The sequence below is a fragment of the Lontra canadensis genome, unplaced genomic scaffold (genome assembly GCF_010015895.1).
Source record: "Lontra canadensis isolate GAN:19392208 unplaced genomic scaffold, GSC_riverotter_1.0 scaffold77, whole genome shotgun sequence".
NCBI classification, from domain to species: Eukaryota; Metazoa; Chordata; class Mammalia; order Carnivora; family Mustelidae; genus Lontra; species Lontra canadensis.
Window position 1 is genome coordinate 327,598 of NW_022631071.1, and position 21,860 is coordinate 349,457.

Consider the following 21,860-nt stretch of genomic DNA (forward strand, 5'->3'; position numbering starts at 1 on the left):
TTACAAAGAGGTCCTCCATTATCTCAACTTTTCAGAAACTGAAAAGTTTCTGGCTGTCCATTTAGTCTGAATAAGGAAGACTGAATTAATATTAATTTTTTTGGAGAATCTAGTGGGTGATCAAAACACAAAGTTTGGATCCAGAGTGTCTGGAAGCAATCCCTGGCTTGACATCTATAAATTCTAACTTCTTAGGCAAGTGACTTAACACATATGTGTTTCAACTTCCTCATCTGTGAAAACTGAAAAAATAAAGATAGTACATACTCCATAGAATTACCACTATTAAGTGAGTTAATATTTTTAAGCCCTTGACTCATAGTAATTATTATACTTTTTTTTTTCAAATTAACAGCTAAAATTCACTTACTTGGTTTACTTTAGTTTCCTTTAGACTTCCACAAAATTAAATCAACAATGCTTCTCGGTAACCACTCCTTAGGCTTTTGAAGTAATCGGCACAGTATGGCAATTGTTATGGTTTTAGGGAGGACCCATTTCATTGTTGTGTATTAATTTATGTCTTAAATTTCATGTATTATTAGAAAAATAACAGAATTAGCACATTAAAAAAGGGGTAGGGCAGGCAAAGCCCAACCTTGTGTGCTGAGGAAAGTCACTTGGAGCCACCACCATCACTAGGGAGCCCAGGAATGTGGGCAATCTCAGATCTCCAGATCTCATGAAGAGAATGGTCTCCTAAAACATGCAGATTGGGAGAAGCCTACCGTTGTTGTACCCAGCTATTACCAAGCTGACCCAGCATTTGAGCACTGTGGGATCCTAAGGCTGTTGTCACATGAATACTGTCATCATGTGAACACTACAATTATGTGGCAGGCCCACACATACTGGTCATGTCAATACCATGGGCTTCTAAACCCTAAGGTCACCTGGTATCTCTGAACCGGTTGCCACTATGATCATGTGGTAGATTCAGCATCAAGTCACTACAGAATCACGGACTCTTAAATCCCGCCCATCAGGTGATTTTTTTTTTCCTGTCATGTGGCATGTGGAAACTTGAGCTCTCAAAATCATATGGGTGTCCTGTTTCCGAGGTCATAAGGATGATGGTGATATATCAGGCTCGGTTGTCTCTATCACTGAAGATTGTGGACTACCAAACTGTAAATCTATGAGTCAGCAACCATGTGGCGCCTACCATTACGTAGCAGTCACGTGAGCAAAGCAGCTACCCAATCGCTTTTGGTTACCTATATCCTATGGTCACGCGAGGCTCAGATTTCGCAGGCACGTGAAATCGGAGGCTCCTGAACCCTGAAGTCACTTAGATCTTTCTGTCATGTGGACCCTGCCCGTCAAGTCTCTGGAAGTCAGGTAGACCCCCGATAGCTGTGGGTTATGGGGATCCTGCAGTCCCGTGATCCCCCTATAGTCGTGTGCGAGTGTCTGTGTTTTTAAGTGTGTGGAGTCTTCTGAAGTGTGGCTCAACTTCGCTTTCTGAGGAGTCAGACCTATACATAAAGAAGACCCTGTGGTCTGCACCCTGGCAAAGGGAGAATTTTCCTGAGACTCCGGTTCAGATCCCTTCCTTTCCACCAACTTTTATGTCCTGGCGTGGCGAGCGGCACTTGGGTAGGTGGGGCACCAGTAAATACTTGATCTTTACTCAAGAGAGTTGGCTTGAGAGGATGCCCCTGGGGTTCATGTACTTCTCTCAATGGCCAGTCTCTAGAAATGCGGTGGGACCCCGTTGCCATTCCTCTTCCCCAGCCCCACACTAAAGCCCTACTTTTTTTTTTTTTTTTAAGATTTTATTTATTTGACACAGAGAAAGAGCGAGCGCACGATCAGGGGGAGCGGCGGGCAGGCAGAGGCAGAGGGAGAAGAAGGCTCCCTGCTAAGCAGGGAGCCCCATGTGGGGCTCGATCCCAGGACCCTGGGATCATGTCTCAGCCTAAGGTTGCCACATAACTGACTGAGCCACCCAGGCGCCCCTATACCCTGCTCTTGATTATCACCCTGCCGTATTAGCTTGTCTGTATTGGACTTCTCTGCCATTGTCTGTGCTGTTATCAAAGATACCAGAGACCTCCTAGATGCCAATTTGTATAAATGATTCCAAATCTGATTTTAATTTCTTCCTTCTTTGATTCTGTGGAGAGAGGGAAGAAGAGACTTTCAAAGAATCAGATATTTTGGGGGCGCCTGGGTGGCTCAGTGGGTTAAGCCTCTGCCTTCGGCTCAGGTCATGATCCCGGGGTACTGGGATCGAGCCCCGCATCAGGCTCTCTGCTCAGCAGGGAGCCTGCTTCCCTTCCTCTCTCTCTGCCTGCCTCTCTGCCTGCTTGTGATCTCTCTCTGTCAAATAAATAAATAAAAATCTTTAATAAAAAAATCAGATATTTTTTCAATGAAAGTGTAAAAGTTCAAGTGTATTCAAAAATATTTTTAAGTGTGACAGTAGCCATTATCTGAAGTTTTAGAATGTTTTTATTAGATTTACTTTGTAGTCCAACAGTTTTTCAAAGTGAGCATTGGGTGCATATATTTTTGTTCTAGGGATCTCTAAGTAGCTTAAACTAATCCAACCAGGCACCATTAGCTTCTGATTTTTCTCCTGATTTTCTAACCATTGATTCTTAGAATCCTTGAAAACTCTTTTCCTTCCTCCTGTTCTTCATGTGGAAAAAATAGTAAATTTATTTAAGAAAAACATATTAAGTAAAATTATGGGTGATACATAAAAATCACACAGGTGGTAGTGGATGAGTAAAATTCAGCAAATAAAGGACTGTGTTTACATTTGTGAGGTTTTGAAATATCGTTTGATAGGCACTTAAAGAATATTGTCATGTGTAATATTTTTATTTCTCATATCCACTTTACCTTTTCTCTCATTTCAGCACTTCCAGGTTTGATACACAAAATACTATGTCCAAAAGACAGCAACTACAAAAATATGTTCTTCCATCAGATAAATATGAGACATATAGAAATAAAGGTAAAAAGATTTTTATACTGTGATATTTTTAAGATAACTATGCTAATATGCAATTTGAATATTAAAGAGAGAGCTAGTGTCTTAGTCCTTTCAGGCTGCTTTAACAGAACATCATGAAGTTTATAAGTGAGAGTAGCCAAGAGAGGCAGTTCACAGAATATTTCACAGAATCAAATCTTTTTGCTATTGTAAATGATATATTCACAATGATATATTATTTTCTATTTGTTACAATTCTTTTGTATATATAGTATTACATCCAGTAAACTGGTCAATCTCTAGTCTTATAATTTTCTGTAGATTCTCCGGAATTTTTTAAGAAGAGTTTTGTTTCTTCACTTTTACAGTTATGAATTTATGTATATATGTATGCATTTATTTATTTTGGTTAACTCACTGCCTAGGAGACTCAGATGTTGAAGAGAACTGATCATATGAGGGTGACTGGGTGGCTCAGTTGGTTGAGTGTCAGACTCTTGATTTTGGCTCAGATCATAATCTAAGGGTTGTGAGACTGAGCCCCATGCTGGGCTTTGTGCTCAGTGCAGAGTCTGCTTGATATTCTCTCCTTCTCCCCCTGTCCCTCCCCCTACTCATCTTCTCTCTCTCTTAAATAAATATTTTTTTAAAAAAAGAACTGATTATCTGATTTAATATGGAATGCTTTTAATGTTTCACAATTATGTATGGTGTTTGTTGTAGTCTTTTTAAAAAAATACATGTTATCAGTTTAAAGAAATAGCTCTCTATTCTTGGTCAGCTGAGAGTTGTTGTTTAATCTTGATTGGTTACTAAATTTTATTTATACCCCTGTTTCTGAAATCTTTGTGATGATTATCCTTTTCCTGCTTTATCTTATTAATGTGATGGATTATATTATGGATCTCTTAATGTTAAGTCACACTGCAAGTTTGGGATAAACACAACTTTGTTATGTTGTGTTATTTGTTTTGCCCATTGCTGGATTTGGTTTGCTATTATTTCCAATTTTTTGCATTTCTATAACTAATTAAGATTGAACAGTAATTTTGCCTTTTCATGCATTATTTGTCAGGAATCCTTTTTAAATTAAGAAAGAGAACTCTTGGGGTGCCTGGGTGGCTCAGTGGGTTAAAGCCTCTGCCTTTGGCTCAGGTCATCATCCCAGGGTCCTGGGATCAAGCCCCACATCAGGCTCTCTGCTCAGCGAGGAGCCTGCTTCCCCCTCTCTCTGCCTGCCTCTGCCTACTTGTGATCTCTCTCTCTGTCAAATAAATAAATAAAATCTTTATTTAAAAAAAGAAAAGAAAAGAAAGAGAACTCTTTATATTATTTTCTATTTCTTCAATTTAAAACAGTATTATTTTATGACACATGAAAATTATTTGAAATTCTCATGTCTGTAGCCATATATAAAAAGTTTTACCAGAACAGAGCCCATGCTATATGCATGGCAGCCTTTGGCTGAAAACAATAGATTTGAACAGCTCCATCAAAAACTGAAAAGCTGGGGCGCCTGGGTGGCTCAGTGGGTTAAAGCCTCTGCCTTCGGCTCAGGTCATGATCCCAAGGTCCTGGGATCAAGCCCCGCATCAGGCTCTCTGGGCAGCGGGGAGCCTGCTTCCCCTTCTCTCTCTCTCTCTGCCTGCCTCTCTGCCTACTTGTGATCTCTATCTGTCAAATAAATAAATAAAATCTTTAAAAAAAACTGAAAAGCCTGCAAAGTCTCAAATATTTATGATTTGACCCTTTCCAGAAATAATTGTTGAACTCTGGCTTAAAGCAATTGTCCTTAAAACAAGTGCACAGTAACTGGTAAATGGCTGGAAGTCCCTTTGGCTAAGCCCAGGAAGATTTACTCTAGTCAATTGTGACTTCATTCTAGGGTTTTTTCCTCAGTAGTCCATTTGCTTGTGGTATTATGGCTCAGGTGTGGGAATTGATTTTTCAACCATTCAAATATGTAAAAGCCATTCTTAGCTTGCAGGGCCCAAAAAAAAACAGGCCACAGAAAAGGTTTGGTCCATGGGCCGTAGTTTGCCAATTCCCTGCTCTATGCTAATGGAATCACTAGGTCTCCAAAATAGCCGTAAGTGGAAAGTCAGCAAATGAGATGGAAATCATTCCTAGGATCTTCTGGCAAGCATAAACCAAAAACTGACAGTTTAACATAGTAATTTTCAGTCTTGGTTGCACACTGCAGTCATTTGGAGAATTTAAAAAATGTAGTTGTCTAGTCTGATTCCAGTTCTGCTTTAATTGTTGTAGGTATACCTTGGTGCCAGCATTTTTTCACTTTTTAAAATTTCTTTTTCTCAAATTTTTATTTAAATTCTAGTTAGTTAACATATAGTGTAATATTGGTTTCAGGAGTATAATTTATGATTCATGACTTACATATAACTCTCTTATGGTTTGTTTTCGCTTCTATTTTTCCCCTATGTTTATCTGTTTTATATCTTAAATTCCACATAGGAGTAATATCATATCATATTTGTCTTTCTCTGACTGACTTATTTCACTTAGCATAATGCATTCTAGCTCTATCCACATCATTGCAAATGGCAAGATTTCTTTTTTTTTTGATGGCTAAGAAATACTTCACTGTATATATATACCACTTCTTCCTTATCCATTCATCAGTTGATGGACATTTGGGCTCTCCATAGTTTGACTATTGTAGATAATGTTGCTATAAACATAGGGGTTCATGTGCTTATTCAGATCAGTACTTTTGTATCCGTTGGGTAAATACCTAGTGGTGCAATTGCTGTATCTTAGGGTAGTTCTATTTTAACTTTCTGAGAAACCTCCATACTGTTTTCCACAGTGGCTGCAGCTCTGTTTGTATTCCCACCAACAATGTAAGAGGGTTCCCCTTTCTCCACATACTCACCAATATCTGTTGTTTCTTGTGTTATTAATTTTAACCATTCTGACAGGTGTGAGGTTGTATCACATCATGATTTTAATTTGTAGTTCCTTGATGATGAGTGATGTTGAGCGTATTTTCATGTCTGATGGCCATATGGATGTCATCTTTGGAAAAATGTCTATTCATGTCTTCTGCCCGTTTCTAAACTGGATTATTTCTTTTTTGGGCATTGAGTTTAAGAAGTTCTTTATAGATTTTAGATACTAATCCTTTGTCAGATGTGTCATATTATAAATATCTTTTACCATTCCTTAGGTTGCCTTTTAGTTTTACTGTTTCCTTCATTGTGTAGAAGATTTTTATCATGATGAAGTCCCATTAGTTCATTTTTTGTTTTGTTTCTCTTGTTTCTAGTTCTAGAGTCAACTAGTAGAGTCATGTCTAGTAATAAGTTGCTATGGCCAAGGTAAAAGAGATTGCTGTTTGTGTGTTCCTCTAGGATTTTGATGGATTCCTGTCTCACATTTAGGCCTTTCATCTGTTTGGAATTTATTTTTGTGTATAGTATAAGAAAGTGTTCCAGTTTCATGCTTCTGCAAGCTGCTGTCCAGTTTTCCCATCATTATTTGAAGAAACTGTCTTTTTCCATTGGATATTCTTTCCTGCTTTGTCAAAGACTAGTTGATCATATAGTTATAGGTCCATTTCTGGGTTTTCTATTCATTTCCATTGATCTCTGTGTCTGGTTTTGTGCCAATATCATACCATCTTGATGTTTACAGCTTTGTTTTTTTTTGTTTTTGTTTTTGTTTCTGTTTTAAATTTTATTTTTTTTTCAGTGTTCCAAGATTCATTGTTTATGCATCACACCCAATGCTCCATGCAGTACGTGCCCTCCTTTATACCCACCACCAGGCTCACTCAAACCCCTACTCCCCTCTCCTCCAAAACCCTCAGTTTGTTTCTCAGAGTACACAGTCTCTCATGGTTTGTTTCCCCCTCTGATTTCCCCCAACTCCCTTCTCCCAATATCCTCCATGTTATTCCTTATGCTCCACAAGTAAGTGAAACCATATGTTAACTGACTTCCTTAAGAAATTAAACATAGGAGTACCTGGGTGGCTCAGTGGGTTAAGCCGCTGCCATAGGGTCATGATCTCAGGGTCCTGGGATTGAACCCCGCATCGGGCTCTCTGCTCAGCGGGGAGCCTGCTTCCCCCTCTCCCTCTGCCTGCCTCTCTGACTGCTTGTGATCTCTCTCTGTCAGATAAATAAAATCTTTAAAAAAAAAAGAAATTAAACATAGAACTACCCTGTGACCCTGCAATTGCACTACTGGGTATTTACCCCAAAGATACAGATGTAGTGAAAAGAAGGGCCATCTGTACCCCAACGTTCATAGAAGCAATGGCCACAGTCACCAAACTGTGGAAAGAGCCAAGAAGCCCTTCAACAGACAAATGGATAAAGAAGATATGGTCCATATATACAATGGAATATTGTGCCTCCATCAGAAAGGAAGGAATGAATACCCAAATTTGTATCAACATGGATGGGACTGAAGGAGATTATGCTGGATGGATACAGCTTTGTAATACAGGTTAAAGTCCAGAATTATGAGGCCACCAGCTTTAGTTTTCTTTTTCAACATTCCTTTGGCTATTTGGGGTCTTTTGTTGTTCCATACAAATTTTAAGGTTGTTCATTCTAGCTTTTTGAAAAATGTTGTTGGTTATCTGTAGATTTCTTTGAGTAGTATAAAATTTTTAACAATATTTGTTCTTTCAATCTATGACCATGGAAAGTTTTTCAGTCTCTTTGCTGGTTATGGTTCCTGTTCAAATTTTCTATTTCTTCCTGTTTCAGTTTTGATAGTTTGTATGTTTCTAGGAATCTGTCCACTTCTTCACTGCACACTTTGTTGGCATATCATTTTTTATAATATTCTCTTATAATTATTTGCATTTCTGTAGTGTTGGTTGTGATCTCCCTCCTTCTCTCATGATTTTATTTATTTGGGTGTTTTCTTTTTTTCTTTTTGATAAGTCTGGCTAGGAGTTTATCTATTTTGTTAAATATTTCAAAGAACCAGCTCTTAGTTTTATTGATGTGTTCTACTGTGGGTTTTTTGTTTTGTTTTGTTTATATCATTTATTTCTGCTCCAATCTATTACTTCCCTTCTGCTGGCTTTAGTCTTCATTTGCTCTTCCTTTTCTAGCTCCTTTAGGTGTAAGTTTAGGTTGTATATCTGAGGCTTTTTTTGCTTCTTGATGTAGGCTTGTTGTACTGCAATATACTTCCCTCTTAAGACTGCCTTTGCTGCATCACAAAGGTTTTGGACTGTTGTGTTTTCATTTTCATTTGCTTCCATGTATATTTTTTATTTCTTCTTTAATTTCCTGGTTAGCCCATTCATTCTTTACTAAGATGTTCTTTAACCTCCATGTATTTGTGGTCTTTCTAAATTTTTTTCTTGTGGTTGATTTCAAGTTTCATAGCATTGTGGTCTGAAAATATGCATGGTGTGTGATCTGTTCTGGAGAATGTTTCATTTAGACTCGAAAATAATGAGTATTCTGCTGCTTTAGGATGAAATGTTCTGAATACATCTGTTAACTCAATCCAGTCCAGTGTGTCATTCAAAACCATTGTTTCCTTGTTGATTTTCTGCTTAGATGATCTGTCCATTGCTTTAAGTCGGGTGTTAAAGTATTGTATTATTATCAATGAGATTCTTTATGTCTGTTGTTAACTGATTTATATATTTGGCTGCTCCTGAGTTTGGAGCATAAATATTTACACTTGTTAGATCTGCTTGATGGATGACCCTTTAATTATGATACAGTGCCCTTCTTCAACTCTATTTACAGTCTTTGGTTTAAAATATAGATTTTATGGTACAAGTATGGTTACCCAAGCTTTATTTTAATGTCTGTAAGCATTTATTTCCACAGTCCATCCCCTCACTTACAATCTGCAGATGTCTTTAGGTCTAAAATGAGCCTCTTATAGGCAGCATATAGATGGGTCTTTTTTATGTATATGCATTCTGAAACCCTATGTCTTTTGATTGGACCATTTAGTACATTTACATTCAGACTGATTATTGAAAAATATTAATTTAGCACCTTTGTATTACCTATAAAGTTACTGTTTCTGGTGATGTTCTCTGTTCCTTTCTGGTCTTTGTGGCTTTTGGTCTTTTTTTCCCCACTCAGAGAGTCCCCTTTAATATTTTTTGCAGGGCCAGTTTAGTAGTCATGAAGTCCTTCAGTTTTTGTTTATCTGAGAAACTCTTTATGTCTCCTTCTATTCTGAATATCAGCCTTACCAGATAAAGTATACTTGGTTGCACGTTTTTTCCACTCAGCATGTTGGATATATCATGCCACTCACTTCTGGCTTGCCAAAGTTTCTGTGGACACCTCTGCTGCAACCTCATCTATCTTCCCTTCTAGGTTAAGGACTTTTTTCCCTTGCTGCTTTCAGGATTCTTTCCTTTTTTGTGTATTTTGTGAGTTTGACTATGATTTGTCTTAGTGATGGCCAGCTTTTGTTGAATTTAATGGGAGTTCCCTCTGTTTCTCGGATTTCAATATCTATGGCCTTACTCAGATTAGGAGTTTTCGGGTATAATTTGCTCAAGTAAACCTTCTGCCCCTTTTTTTCTCTCTCCTTCTGGGATTCCTATGATATAAATATTATTAACCTTTAAGGAGTTGCTGAGTTCCCTACATCTACATTTGTGATCCAATACCTCTCTTTCCCTCTTCTTTTCAGCTTCATTATTTTCTAGAATTTTATCTTCCATATTACTGATTTATTCCACTGCTTCATCCATCGTCATTGTCATGGCATTTAGTCAGCTTCGCATCTCAGTTATAACATTTTTAATTTCCTTCTGAATAGTTTTTAGTTCTTTTATCTCTGTAGTAAGTGATCCTCTAATGTTTTCTATGTTTTTTTCAAGCCCAGATAATATCCTTATAATTGTTGTTTTAAATTTTGGTTCAGACATCTTATATCTGTATTGATTAAATCCCTTTAACTTCTTCCTGTTCTTTCTTTTGGGGTGAATTCTTCTGTCCTATTATTTTGTCTAGGTCACTGTTTTTTTGCATGTTTGTTAGAAAAGCCTGATATATTCCTGCTTCTGAGAGTAATGGCTATATTAAGAAGAGGTCCCCAAAAAGGTCCCCCCCCAAAAAGTCCTATATGCACTCTGCCTCTGTGTTTTGGCTACTCCTACCTCAGGTCAGTCCTCTGCAGAATTTCTTTTTGCTTGCAGTAGGGGTTGCTTGGACCTTGTCCACTGTATGGCAAGTTTTAACTATGTGTCTTTTGGTCTGCTTGTTAAAAGAAACTAGATTAAAAAGAAGAAGAAGAAGCAACAATGGCAGCAACTGCTAGATCCTATTTCCTCCAGAGCTGAAGCTTTGCAGCACTCTATGATCAGTAAATTTGGTGCCTATGAGGGGTTGTTCTGGTCTTCTAGTGGTGGGGCCTGCTGCACTGATTCCAGGAGAACTGCTGAGGAAAGATGCTCCTGCAGGATGCTTGGGGGATGGGGATTGCTATTAGCAGCTTCAGCCTCCACTGGCGGCACTGTGTTGCTCACTGAACTCTTTCAGGGCTGATGGCAGGGATAGGGAATGGCCTCATCCCACTCTTGTCCCTGAAGCAGGGAGTTTACACCTCTCACTGTTCACAGAAGAACAATCACCCATCTTGTGCCCCTGGTTTCTGTCATATCCATGCCTTCCCCCTGTCTGTGTCTGAGCTATCTGCCTGCCAGGTTGCACAGTACGCCTGTGTTTTATCTCAGACCTGTAGCTGGGTTTCAAAACTCCAAATTTTAGGAACCCACATGGTCTGGACCTACACTGGTCCTCTGGGGGAGGGTCTAATTGCACTTTTCTCGTTTGTGGGTTGCACAACTGCAATGTGATTCAGACATTATAGTAAAGTGCAGCAAAAAGTCGGCACCAAGGTTTGCTGCCCTCTGCTGGTGTCTTTGTTCTTATGCTAGGGAACAGGGCAGCACGTTGCCACTGCCAGTTCTTTTGTCCCCAGAGAGGCTGTGCCACCATTCCCAAATGCACTCCAAGAAGGCGAATTGTTTCTCCCCATGCGACTTCAGACCACACTGCCCACTCACGGATCTCTGCCCTCCTTCCCCACAGGAGCACCGCTAAGCCCACCATGCATGACCCTGGTGATGGCATGGACTTCTAAAACTTCAGACTTTGCACTCTGATGCTTATAGTAACTCGTGGTATTCAGTCCCCCTTCCTTTTCCCAGTCAGTGGTTTTAGGGAAGAATTTTTCTTGTGTAATCTCCTACCTGCTGCTTTCTCTCTCTCTCCTCTCTGTGGTCAAGGCTCCCTCCACTTAATAGCACCTACAGTCTTTTCCCCTCCAAATCAACTCTCTGCAGCTCCTACCTTCCGTGGGTGGTCATTTTTTTACTTACAGATGTACAGCTTTGTTCTCTCAATCCTCAGATCGATTTCTTGGGTGTTCAGAATGGTTTGATATTTATCTAGCTGTGTTCGAGGGATGAGGCAAGCTTAAGGTCCCCTACTACTCTGCCATCTTAACTCCTTCCTCTTTTTTTCAGTCTCCCCAAGTGGCTCTAGTATGTGAACAATGTCCAGAACTACCTGAATGATTTAAATGATGACAGTGCAAATATTTAACAATATTTCACTTCAAAATTTTACACTTGTGGTTTTGGAATAATAATACTACATTAATAAATACATATAATATGCCAATAATAACAAACAAGGTGTAGATGAAAGCTAAATACCCATGAGCACAGTGCTGACTTGGCAGTGAAGCTTTCTTTGCAGGAGACAGTCATGACCCAGGGTAAGGATGGAAGAGACAGAAAGAACTCAACAAATCAAATGATTTGTAATGAAGGAATATAAAAAAAATAGAAAAAGTAGAATAGGACCTTAAGATAATATTTTCTAGAGAGATAAAAGTATGATAAAGGAAGAAATTATATATATTATAAAAGAATAGAAAACTGATCAAGAAATATGGCTGATTTAACATAAAAATCTACTTTCACTTATTCCTGAAGTCTCATTAAAATAATATCAAAGGTATACAGATACATATGATAGGATATTACTCAGCAATAAAAAAAGACAAAAACATGGGTGGATCTCAAAAACATTGTGCTGACTTAAAGAAGCCAGACACAAAGGCATACTGGATATATGATTCCATTTAAAAAAATGAGATTCTAGAGCAGGCAAAATGAATATGTAGTGACAGAATGTAGATCGAGGTTTACATGTGAGAAAAAGAGACTAATTTGATATGGTATATACCCATGTGGTTTATGCTTTATATCTTGATCAAGGTGGTGTGGTATATACTTTATACCTTGATTAAGGCGGCAGTTAGCTTTAATCCCTGATTTTTACATGTAAGTAATTTGAGATCAGGATAAATTGGGTGAATTTTCCAAATTGTTGCAGCTTATTAATCAGAGAGAAGATGGGGGATCTGATTATCAATAATAAATTGTTTCTATTGTGCTGCATAATGAGTCAATAAGAGTAGTGCTTCCCCCTCAAACACCTGACAAAACCTCAACCCAGCCTTGTATACAAGTGAATCGTGGACATGAAAGTATAAATATCTGCATTCCAGCCAACCATTTTTAAACACAGTTGACATTCTTATGTTCCTTTACCTTGACTTCTTTATGTTTGTATTTGTAAATCAAAACATAAACTTTCTTTATTTTTTTTTATTTAGTAATATATAATGTGTTATTTGTTTTAGGGGTGCAGGTCTGTGAATCACCAGTCTTACACATTTCACAGTACTCACCATAGCACATACCCTCCCCAGTGTTCATCACCCAGTCACCCCATCCTTCTCACTCCCCTCCCCTCCAGCAACCCTCAGTTTGTTTCCTGAAATTAAGAGTCCCTTATGGTTTGTCTCCCTCTCAAGTTTTGTCTTGTTTCATTTTTCCCTCCCTTCCCCTATGATCCTCTGCCTTGTTCAAATTCCTCATATCAGTGAGATCATATGATAATTGTCTTTCTCTGATTGACTTATTTCACTTAGCATACCTTCTAGTTCATCCATGTCGTTGCAAATGACAAGATTTCAGGTTTTTTGATGGCTGCATAGTATATACAGACATTTTCTTTATCCATTCATCTGTTGATGGACATCTAGGCTCTTTCCATAGTTTGGCTATTGTGGATATTACTGCTACAAACATTCGGGTGCATGTGCCCCTTCGAATCACTACATTTGAATCTTTGGGGTAAATACCCAGTAGTGCAATTGCTGGATCAGAGGTAGCTCTATCTTCAACTTTTTGAGAAACCTCCATACTACAAAGCATAAACTTGCACTAATATTTCACTTCTCAGTAATGTATTATAATGTACATTTTTAAAAATTGTGGCAAAAAGCACAGAACATAAAATTTATCATCATAACCATTTCTAAGTATATAGTTCAGTACTGTTAAGTATACTCACATATTTGTGAAACCAATCTCCAGAACTTTTTCATCTTGCAAAACTGAAACTATATGAAACAGCAGCTTCTCTCGCCCTTTTCCACCAGACCCTAATAACTACCATTCTACTGTCTGTTTCTATGAGTTTGACTACCTAAGATACACCATAAGAGTGGAATCATACAGTATTTCTCTTATTGTGACCAGCTTATTTCATTAAGCATAATGTTTTCAAGGTTCATCCATCTTGTAGCATGTGACAGGATTTTCTTCCATTTTAAGGTTGAATTATATTCTGTAGTATACATATACCAATATTTGTTTATCCATTCTTCCATCAATGAACATTTTACCATCTAGCTCTTGGCTGTTTATGAATAATGTTAAGAACATGTATGTGCAAATATCTCTTTGAGACTCCACTTTCAATTCCTGTGAATATATAACCAGAATTGTGATTTCTGGGTTATATGGTAGTTCTACTTTTAATTTTTTTGAGGATTCTTCATACTATTTTCTATAAAGGCTATATTGTTCTGCCTTTCCACCAAAAGTGCATGAGGCTTCCAATTTCTTCACATACTCACAAACACTTACTCTGTTTGTTTTTTTGTAGCCATCCTAATGGGTGTAGGTGGTATCTCATGTTGTTTTTTATTTGCATGCCTCTGCTGATTAGTGAGGTTTCCTTCTATCCCTATTTTGTCAAGTGTTTTTTTTTAATTATGAAAGTGTCTTAAATTATGTAAATTGTTTTCCTACATAACTTTGATGATGAGTTTGTTTTTGTCCTTCATTCTGTTAATGTAGTGTATTACAATGATTGATTATCACATGTTGAACTATCCTTGCATCCTAAGGATAACTTTCACTTGGTCATGGTGTGTAAACCTTTTAATGTGGTGTTGCATTTGGTTTGCTCATATTTCTAGAGGGTTTTGAATGAGTATTCACCAAGGATATTGGCCTATAGTTTTCTTGTAGTGTCTGTCTGGCTTTGGTATAAGGGAAATGCTGGTGTCATAGAATAAGCTTGGAAGTGTTCCTTCTTCAATTTTTTGGACAGGTTTCATTTGGCATTCATTCTTCTTTAAATATTTGATAGAATTCGCCAGTGAAAGGCATCTGGTCCTGGGCTTTACCTTGTTGGGAGGTTTTTGATAATTGATTCACTCTTCTTACTCACAATTGACCTGTTCAGATTTTCTATTTCAGATATGATTCAGTCCTGGTAGTTGCTGTTTTTCTAGGAATTTATTTCTTCCAGGTTTTCCAATTTGTTGGCATACAATTGTTTATAGTATACTCTTACAATACTTTTCATTTCAGTGGTATCAATTGTAATGTCCTTCTTTCATTTCTGACTTTTGTTATTTGGATCTTTATTTTTTTCTTAGTGAATCTAACTAGAGGGTTGTCAATTTTGTTTACCTTTTCAAAAGACCGACTCAAAAGTTTTGTTGATTTTTTTCTATTGTTTTTCCTTTCTCTATGCCATTTATCTTTGTTCTTATTTAATTACTTCCTTCCTTCTGCTAGTTTTGGGTTTTGCTTGTACTTTTTCTAATTTCTTGAAGTATAAAAGTTCATTGTTGATTTGGGATCTTTCATCTTTTTAATGTACACGTTTAAAACTATAAACTTCCTTGTTAGTGTTGCTTGTGCTGCATCCCATAAGTTTTGGTATGTTGTATTTTCATTTTAATTTGTCTCAAAGTAGTTTCTAATTTCCTTTGTGACTACTTCTTTGACCCATTGGTTGTTTATGAGTGTGCTGTTTAATTTCAGTACATTCAAGATTTTCCAGTTTTCCTTATACTGCTGATTTCTAGTTTCATTCCATTGTGATTGGAAAAGATACTTTGTATTATTTCACTCTTCTTGAGTTTGTTAAGACTTACGGCTCTGGGCACCTGGGTGGCTCTGTTGGTTAAGCGACTGCCTTCGGCTTAGGTCATGATCCTGGAGTCCTGCATCGGGCTCCCTGCTCGGCGGGGAGTCTGCTTCTCCCGCTGACCTCTCTCCTCTCATGCTCTCTCTCTCTCATTCCCTTTCTCTCTCTCAAATAAATAAATGAAATCTTTAAAAAAAAAAAAGACTTAATTTGTGGCCTTGCATGCAGTCTATTCTGGAGATGTCCCAGTGCACTTGAGAAGAATATATGCTGTTCTTGGGGGAGTGTTTCATGTATATTTGTTTGACCCAATTAATCTATACCATTGCTCAGGTCCTCTATTCCCTTATTGATCTTCTCTCTGGTTGTTCTGTCTATTATTGAAAGTTAGGCATTATAGTCTCCTACTATTATTGTGTTGCTGTCTATTTCCCCCTTCAGTTTTATCAAAGTTTGCTTCATATATTTAGGAACTCTGTAGTTTAGTCCATACATACGTAAATAATTGTCATATCATCTTGGTGAATTGATCCTTTTACTATTATATAATGTCCTTCTTTGTCTTTTCTGGCAGTTTTTTACTTAAGGTATATTTTGTCTGGTATCAGTATAGCCACTGCTGCTCTCTTTTGGTTATTATTTGCATAGAATATCTTTTTCCATGCTTTCAGTTCCAGCTTCTCTATGTCCTTAGATTTAAAGTGAATCTCTTGTAGACAGCATATATTTGGATCAAGTTTTTTAAAATCTATTTGGCCTATCTGTGTCTTTTGACTGAGGAGATGAATCCATTTACATTTAAAACAATAACTGATGGGGAAGGACTTCTATTGCCCTGTTGTTCATTATTTTCTGTATATCTTGTAGCTTTTTTGTCCCTACTTTCCTATCTCACTGTCTCCCTCTGTATTTAATTGATGTTTTGTAGTGATATGGTTTGATTCCCTTCTCATATATTCTATAGATTTTTTTCTTTGTGGTTATCATTGTAGTTACATAAAACATCTTAAAGTTATAGCATTTGTTTTAAATTGATAACAGCTTAACTTAAATTGCATACAAAAACTTAACTGCTTTACACCTCCACCTGCCCTACATTTTCCTATTGAAGCTGCGCATTACATCTTTATATATTGTATATTCCTTAACATAGATTTATAGGTTTTTAAAAATATTTGTCATTTAAATTCTCATTGTCATTTAATGCACCAAAATTACAATAGTACAGGTTACTCTATTGGCCCATGTATTTACCTTTATTTCAGAATCTAATATTTTCACACAGCATAGTGTGTCTGTCTACTATCCTTTTATTTTAACTTGGACTCCCTTTAGTATTTCTTGTAGAAGAATTCTAGTGATAATGAACTCCCTCAGTTTTTGTTTATCTGGAAAAGTTTTAATTTCTCCTTCATTTGTTAAAGGTAATTTGCCAGATACAGTATTCTTGGTTGACAGTTATTTTTTTTCTTACTTCAGTACTTAGAATATATCATCTCACTCCCTTCTAGCCTGCAATGTTTTGGCTGGCAAATCAACTGGTAATCTTATAAAAAGTTCCCCTGTACATGATAAATTTCTTTTCTCTTGATGCTTACAAGATTCTGTCATTGTCTTTGACTTTGGGCAACTTGATAATGTAGTTTAGTGTGATTCTCTTTGAAGTCATCCTAATTGGAGTTTCTTCAGCTTCTTAAATCATCATGTTCATGTCTTTCCTCAGATGTAGGAAGTATGGAACCATTACTTTTGCAAAAAAAGCTCTCTGGCCCTTCCTCTTTTCTTTCTGGGATTCCCCTACTGCATATATTGTTCTTCTTTATAATGCCTCATAAGTCCCATAGGTCTCCTTACTTTTCTTTATTCCTTTATGTTTTTGCTCCTCTGACTCAGTGATTTCAGATAACCTGTCTTCGTGTTCACTAATTATATCTCCTGCCTTACCAATTCTACCTTACAAATTTTCAGTTGTTCTTGTATTTTGCAGCTCCAAAATTTTTACCTTTTTTTGTAGTTTCTATCATCTTGATGTACTCATTTTGTTCAGACATTGTTTTCTTGTTTCATCCACTTATCTGTCAGTTTTCACTTTTAGCTTATTGAGCATCTTTAGGATATTTATTTTAAATTCTTTGTCAGACTGGGGGCACCTGGGTGGTTCAGTTGGTTAAGCCACTGCCTTTGGCTCAGGTCATGATCCTGGAATCCTGGGACTGAATCCTGCATCAGGCTCCCAGCTCTGTAAGGTGTCCGCTTCTTCCTCTGACCTTCTCCCCTTTCATGCTCTCTCTCATTCTCTCTCAAATAAATAAATAAAATCTTTTTAAAAAAATTCTTTGTCAGATTGCTCATAGATCTTTTTATTTTACAGTCAGTTTCTGGAGTTTTATTTTATTTATTATTTTATTTAGATTATTTATTTATTTTATTAATGTGTTTATATTTACTTATTAATATTTATTAAATATTTATTAATATTGTAATATATAAATATATTTATGTGAGTATATGGATGTTTATATTAATATATACTTACTAGTATTTAGTATTTATTATTTATATTATTTATTTAGTTTTATTTTATTCTTTTAATTGGACCATATTTCACTGTTTCTTTATAGGCCTTGTAATTTTTTGCTGAGACTTGGGCATTTGAAAAAGCAACCAGCTCTGCCAGTTGTTGTGTACACGTTTCATTCAGGGGATGACCTTCACTAAGGTCAACCTTGCTGGAAGTTCTAGGACCTTTCATACCTTTCTGGTCTCTTGCTCTCCCTGGCATCTGCCTGTGAAACTGAAGCTCTCATTTACTGCTTGCTTCTGTTTTCAGCACTTTCTAAACTTTGATGCAAGCCCAGTAAGTTTTCTAATTTACACAAGACAAAAATTCATCCCGAATCAGCCCCCTAACAAGCCAGAATGTTGGATACATGGTCCACTCTTAATTCCATCCCAAGGGAGGAGAAGGAATATGGGCGGCTTCCTCCCAGTTGTTCTGTGGTATGTCACAAAGGCAAAGGGGCATGAACAATCCCACAAAACAACTTGAATTTCACTACCTCTTTAGCTAAAATCCCTGGTTTTATAAGGGCTTGAATGCTGTATTTTTTCTGTTCACCTCCAGAGTCCTTACAGAGATATTCTTGTTCATATATTGTTGTTAACTCAGTGTCTCTGTGGGAGAAGGAAGCCTTGTAGCTTCCTAGTCAATCTTGTTGCTGACATCACTCTGTAATATACAGTTTTGTATTCTGACTCTTTTTTCTTTCACATAATGGCGTAAGGTATCAGGAGTATTCTATCTTGCTTTTTGAGCCTGCCACTTGAACTTGAATCGTTTTTTTAGAAAAAGAGCATGAGTGGGAGGGAAGGGCAGAGGGAGAGGGAGAGAGAGAATCTTAAGCAGCATGGAGCCTGACATGGGGCTTGATCTCACAGCTCTGAGATCATGACCTGAGCCAAAATCAAAAGTCAAACCCTTAACCAACTGAGCTACCCAGGTGTCCCACCATTTTTTAAATAATAATACATTTTTAGCAAAAATACTGGAACTCAGAATGTAAGCCCCCTTTCAAACCGGTCTGTATGCCTGTATCAGAGTGTAAGCATTTTATTTTGGTTCTCTTGATTAGATCAATGTCAGATCATTTCCCACCAAGCCTGTCCTGTTTTTACTGTTGCTACTTTATAAATACACTAATAGTTGACACCATGATCTTCTCCCATACACTCATCTGTTTTCCTTCTCATTTCCCAGAGGACTAACAACAATGAATGTAAATAACACCCACCCATCCTTTACTAAACACCAGATGTTGTACTAAGTACTGGCCTAATAATAGCTAACTTACTTATAGTGTTTATTTGGTCACAGGCATTTCTCCAGGTGTTTTCCATGTATTTCCATATATTAACTTTATTTTCACAATTATGAGGCAAAACTGTTACTATTTTCAATTTAAGGGGGAAAAAAATAAGGTGAGTCACCATGAAGTCAAAGTTACTTTCCCTGGAACATAGAATTTAGCACTAGGATTCAAACCCTCATTGATCTGACCTCTAGTCCTGTGCCCATAACAAATGATGTATGACTCTGTGTTAGGGCTGAAATGAACACGGAGATGGTACCCAAAGTCCGGTGGACAATATTGGCTATGGTGTCTGGGACCAACACGCTCTGAACTCTAGCCCTTCGTCCAAGAAACTCATCACTGTATGCTCTTCCCCTGTATGATCTCTCCCTTCTTAGACCATAGGAACTCTTTCTCTGGTGTTCAGCTTGAAGATGAAGCAACAAAGACAGACAAGTTATACATGGAAAGAAAGAAAGGTTTCCAGAGAGGTGCATATTGCCAGGATTTTTCAGTTCCTCATAGGCTTTTCCCATTTGTGTTTCATTCTCTTCCCAGTGATCACCCTCATCTTTCTGACTGGCACGTCCATCCCTTGGCCTTTTTTTTCTGTATGTCAGGTACCATGCCTCTTCTTTCCTATCCTTGATTCAGGGGACAATCATTTCTACCTCTCTTCTGTCAGTATCAGCCACTCCCAGATCCCATTGTTTTTCTGTGTCAAAGAGCATATAAAGCACAGCTGTATAATTATAAGTATATATTTCAGCATAGGACATTTTGAGGTGAAATATCTTGGTCAAAGTGTAAGAATGGTTAAGCATACTGTAGGAAATTAAACTCTCTTGCACTGTTAGTGGAGAAATATATTGGTGTAAATATTCTTAGGAAATTGTCTCTTATAATTTAAAATATGATGTGCTTCTTCTGGGAAGCTGTAGAGTACAGACTGAAATCTTGGAACTGTCCTAAATCCCAAGCCATGCTCCACTGGGTAATTTGGCTTCCCTCATTAGAAATACCTTGTATAGAGAATTCCAATACTTTAAATTTGAAAATCAATTCAAATATTAAAATGCAAAGATGTAAAAAATTAAAGGGTATATTAAAAACAAGAAGCAAAAATTGAATATATATAGTATATAATAAATGAAAAGAAAATGTATATTAGGTCCTGTTTTGTGTGGCAATGAACTTTTCAACATGATTTGAAATACATGTATCTGTAATCTAACTATATCAATGTATACAAATGTAATCTAATTATACAAATGTAAAACAGATAATATTAACACATGCTCATGCACACACACATGCTCATGCACACACTCCTGCTTTCCTCTGAGACAAGTACAGTACTGGCTGTCACAAAGCTGAGCACCCACAGACATGCATGTAGGTCCAGAACATTCTTTGTACACATACCAGCACCAGCTATATCTGCTAGATTTAAGGAAACCCTCTCTTCATTTCTGCCACCAGTTTGCAAAATCCTCCTTTCCTCAGATCAGAAAAGCAGTAGTTTCAGCATTAATCAAGAGGGGGGTAATCAGCTCTAGATCTAACCGTACACTAGTGAAAAATACTAATTTTGCAAAAGACAAATCCAACACATGGTAGCTTTACAAGCAGTTTATGAAATAGTTCTGCAGCCCAATTTTTTTTTCTGGAATAAGTAGATGTGGGTGGAAGTGGTTGAGATGTATGGATTCTCAAAAGTGGTTTTGTTTATCACAAATCTACATTGCCTACATTCATTTAACAAATACTAATTAAGCCCTGTTATATGCCAGACAATGCCACCTCAAAGTGACTCTTAATTGGCAAACTCTGTGATCCAAACAGATTTATCCATCTAGTTCAAGACCTATATCTCCACTTGGTCCAAGACACCTGGATCCACCCAAGCAGGAGTGACTAACTCCTGCTCACAAAACATCATCCTTTGTCTGCTCACAGAAATTGGTCCTTGAGATCTAAAAGTCCACTAATAAAGGAGACGCAGCCCAGTAGCTGGAGGAACACTAAGGATGTGGAAGCAGACCAATTTCTGCTCCACCACTGACTTGGCTGAGAAATCCAGGGAAATGTACCTAACCTCTGTGAGCCTAATATTCATGATCTAGAAAGGGACTGTGGATACAATCATTTTTAGACTTCTGTGAGGAGGTCAAAAAACTCTAGTGAGTCTGCCCAATTCTGATTAAGTATTGGTTCCCACCAGGCAAGTGTTGGTTTACTTCTCACCCTGTTCTTTCCCTACCACAGCAGGGACGCCATTGTCATGTGCTCAATGGCATAGCAATGATGTAGGCAGAATTCCAAATCAACACAAGAAGTACCATGTGAACACACATGATGTCATAAAGGATACTCACAACCGTTTCTTTGTGTGAGTATCAGTTAATACTGTAGTAGAGACTGAGGGGAAACCCAGGCAGCCTGGGTGAAAGGCACCAACTGATTTCTGATGCTCCTTGTTGTTATCTTTGATTTTGGCACAATGACAGTGAGACAGGGATTGTGCTGAGATGCAAACCTTCAGTAAGTGGATATGCACGTGCACAAAAGTGTGTGTGTGTGATCTCTCTGATTTTTTAATCACATGCCCACTCTCCTATGAGATTCCCAAAACAAGGCTGTGATTGTGATTGCTCCTGTCAAATCACCTTCTTTAGGGAGGCCTCTGGTCCTGTTTAGACTTAGCTGGTCAGTCTGAGGATTGCTATAGCTGTTAGGTAGCTCATTTTTAACACTTCCCCCTTGCCAACATTATTTCTGAAGTAAT

General features: G+C 37.5%; 1 protein-coding gene across 1 annotated transcript in view; it reads left to right on the forward strand.

The window, feature by feature from the left end:
* Positions 1-1,261: 1,261 nt before the first annotated feature.
* Positions 1,262-21,860, forward strand: part of NXF5 (nuclear RNA export factor 5) — a 32,139-nt gene continuing 11,540 nt past the window's right edge. Inside the window, exons 1-2 of the mRNA XM_032881822.1 lie at positions 1,262-1,341; positions 2,871-2,968. Of these exons, the coding sequence (XP_032737713.1) occupies positions 1,307-1,341; positions 2,871-2,968 (133 nt within the window). The 5' untranslated portion in view covers positions 1,262-1,306. The remainder of the gene's footprint in view (positions 1,342-2,870; positions 2,969-21,860) is intronic.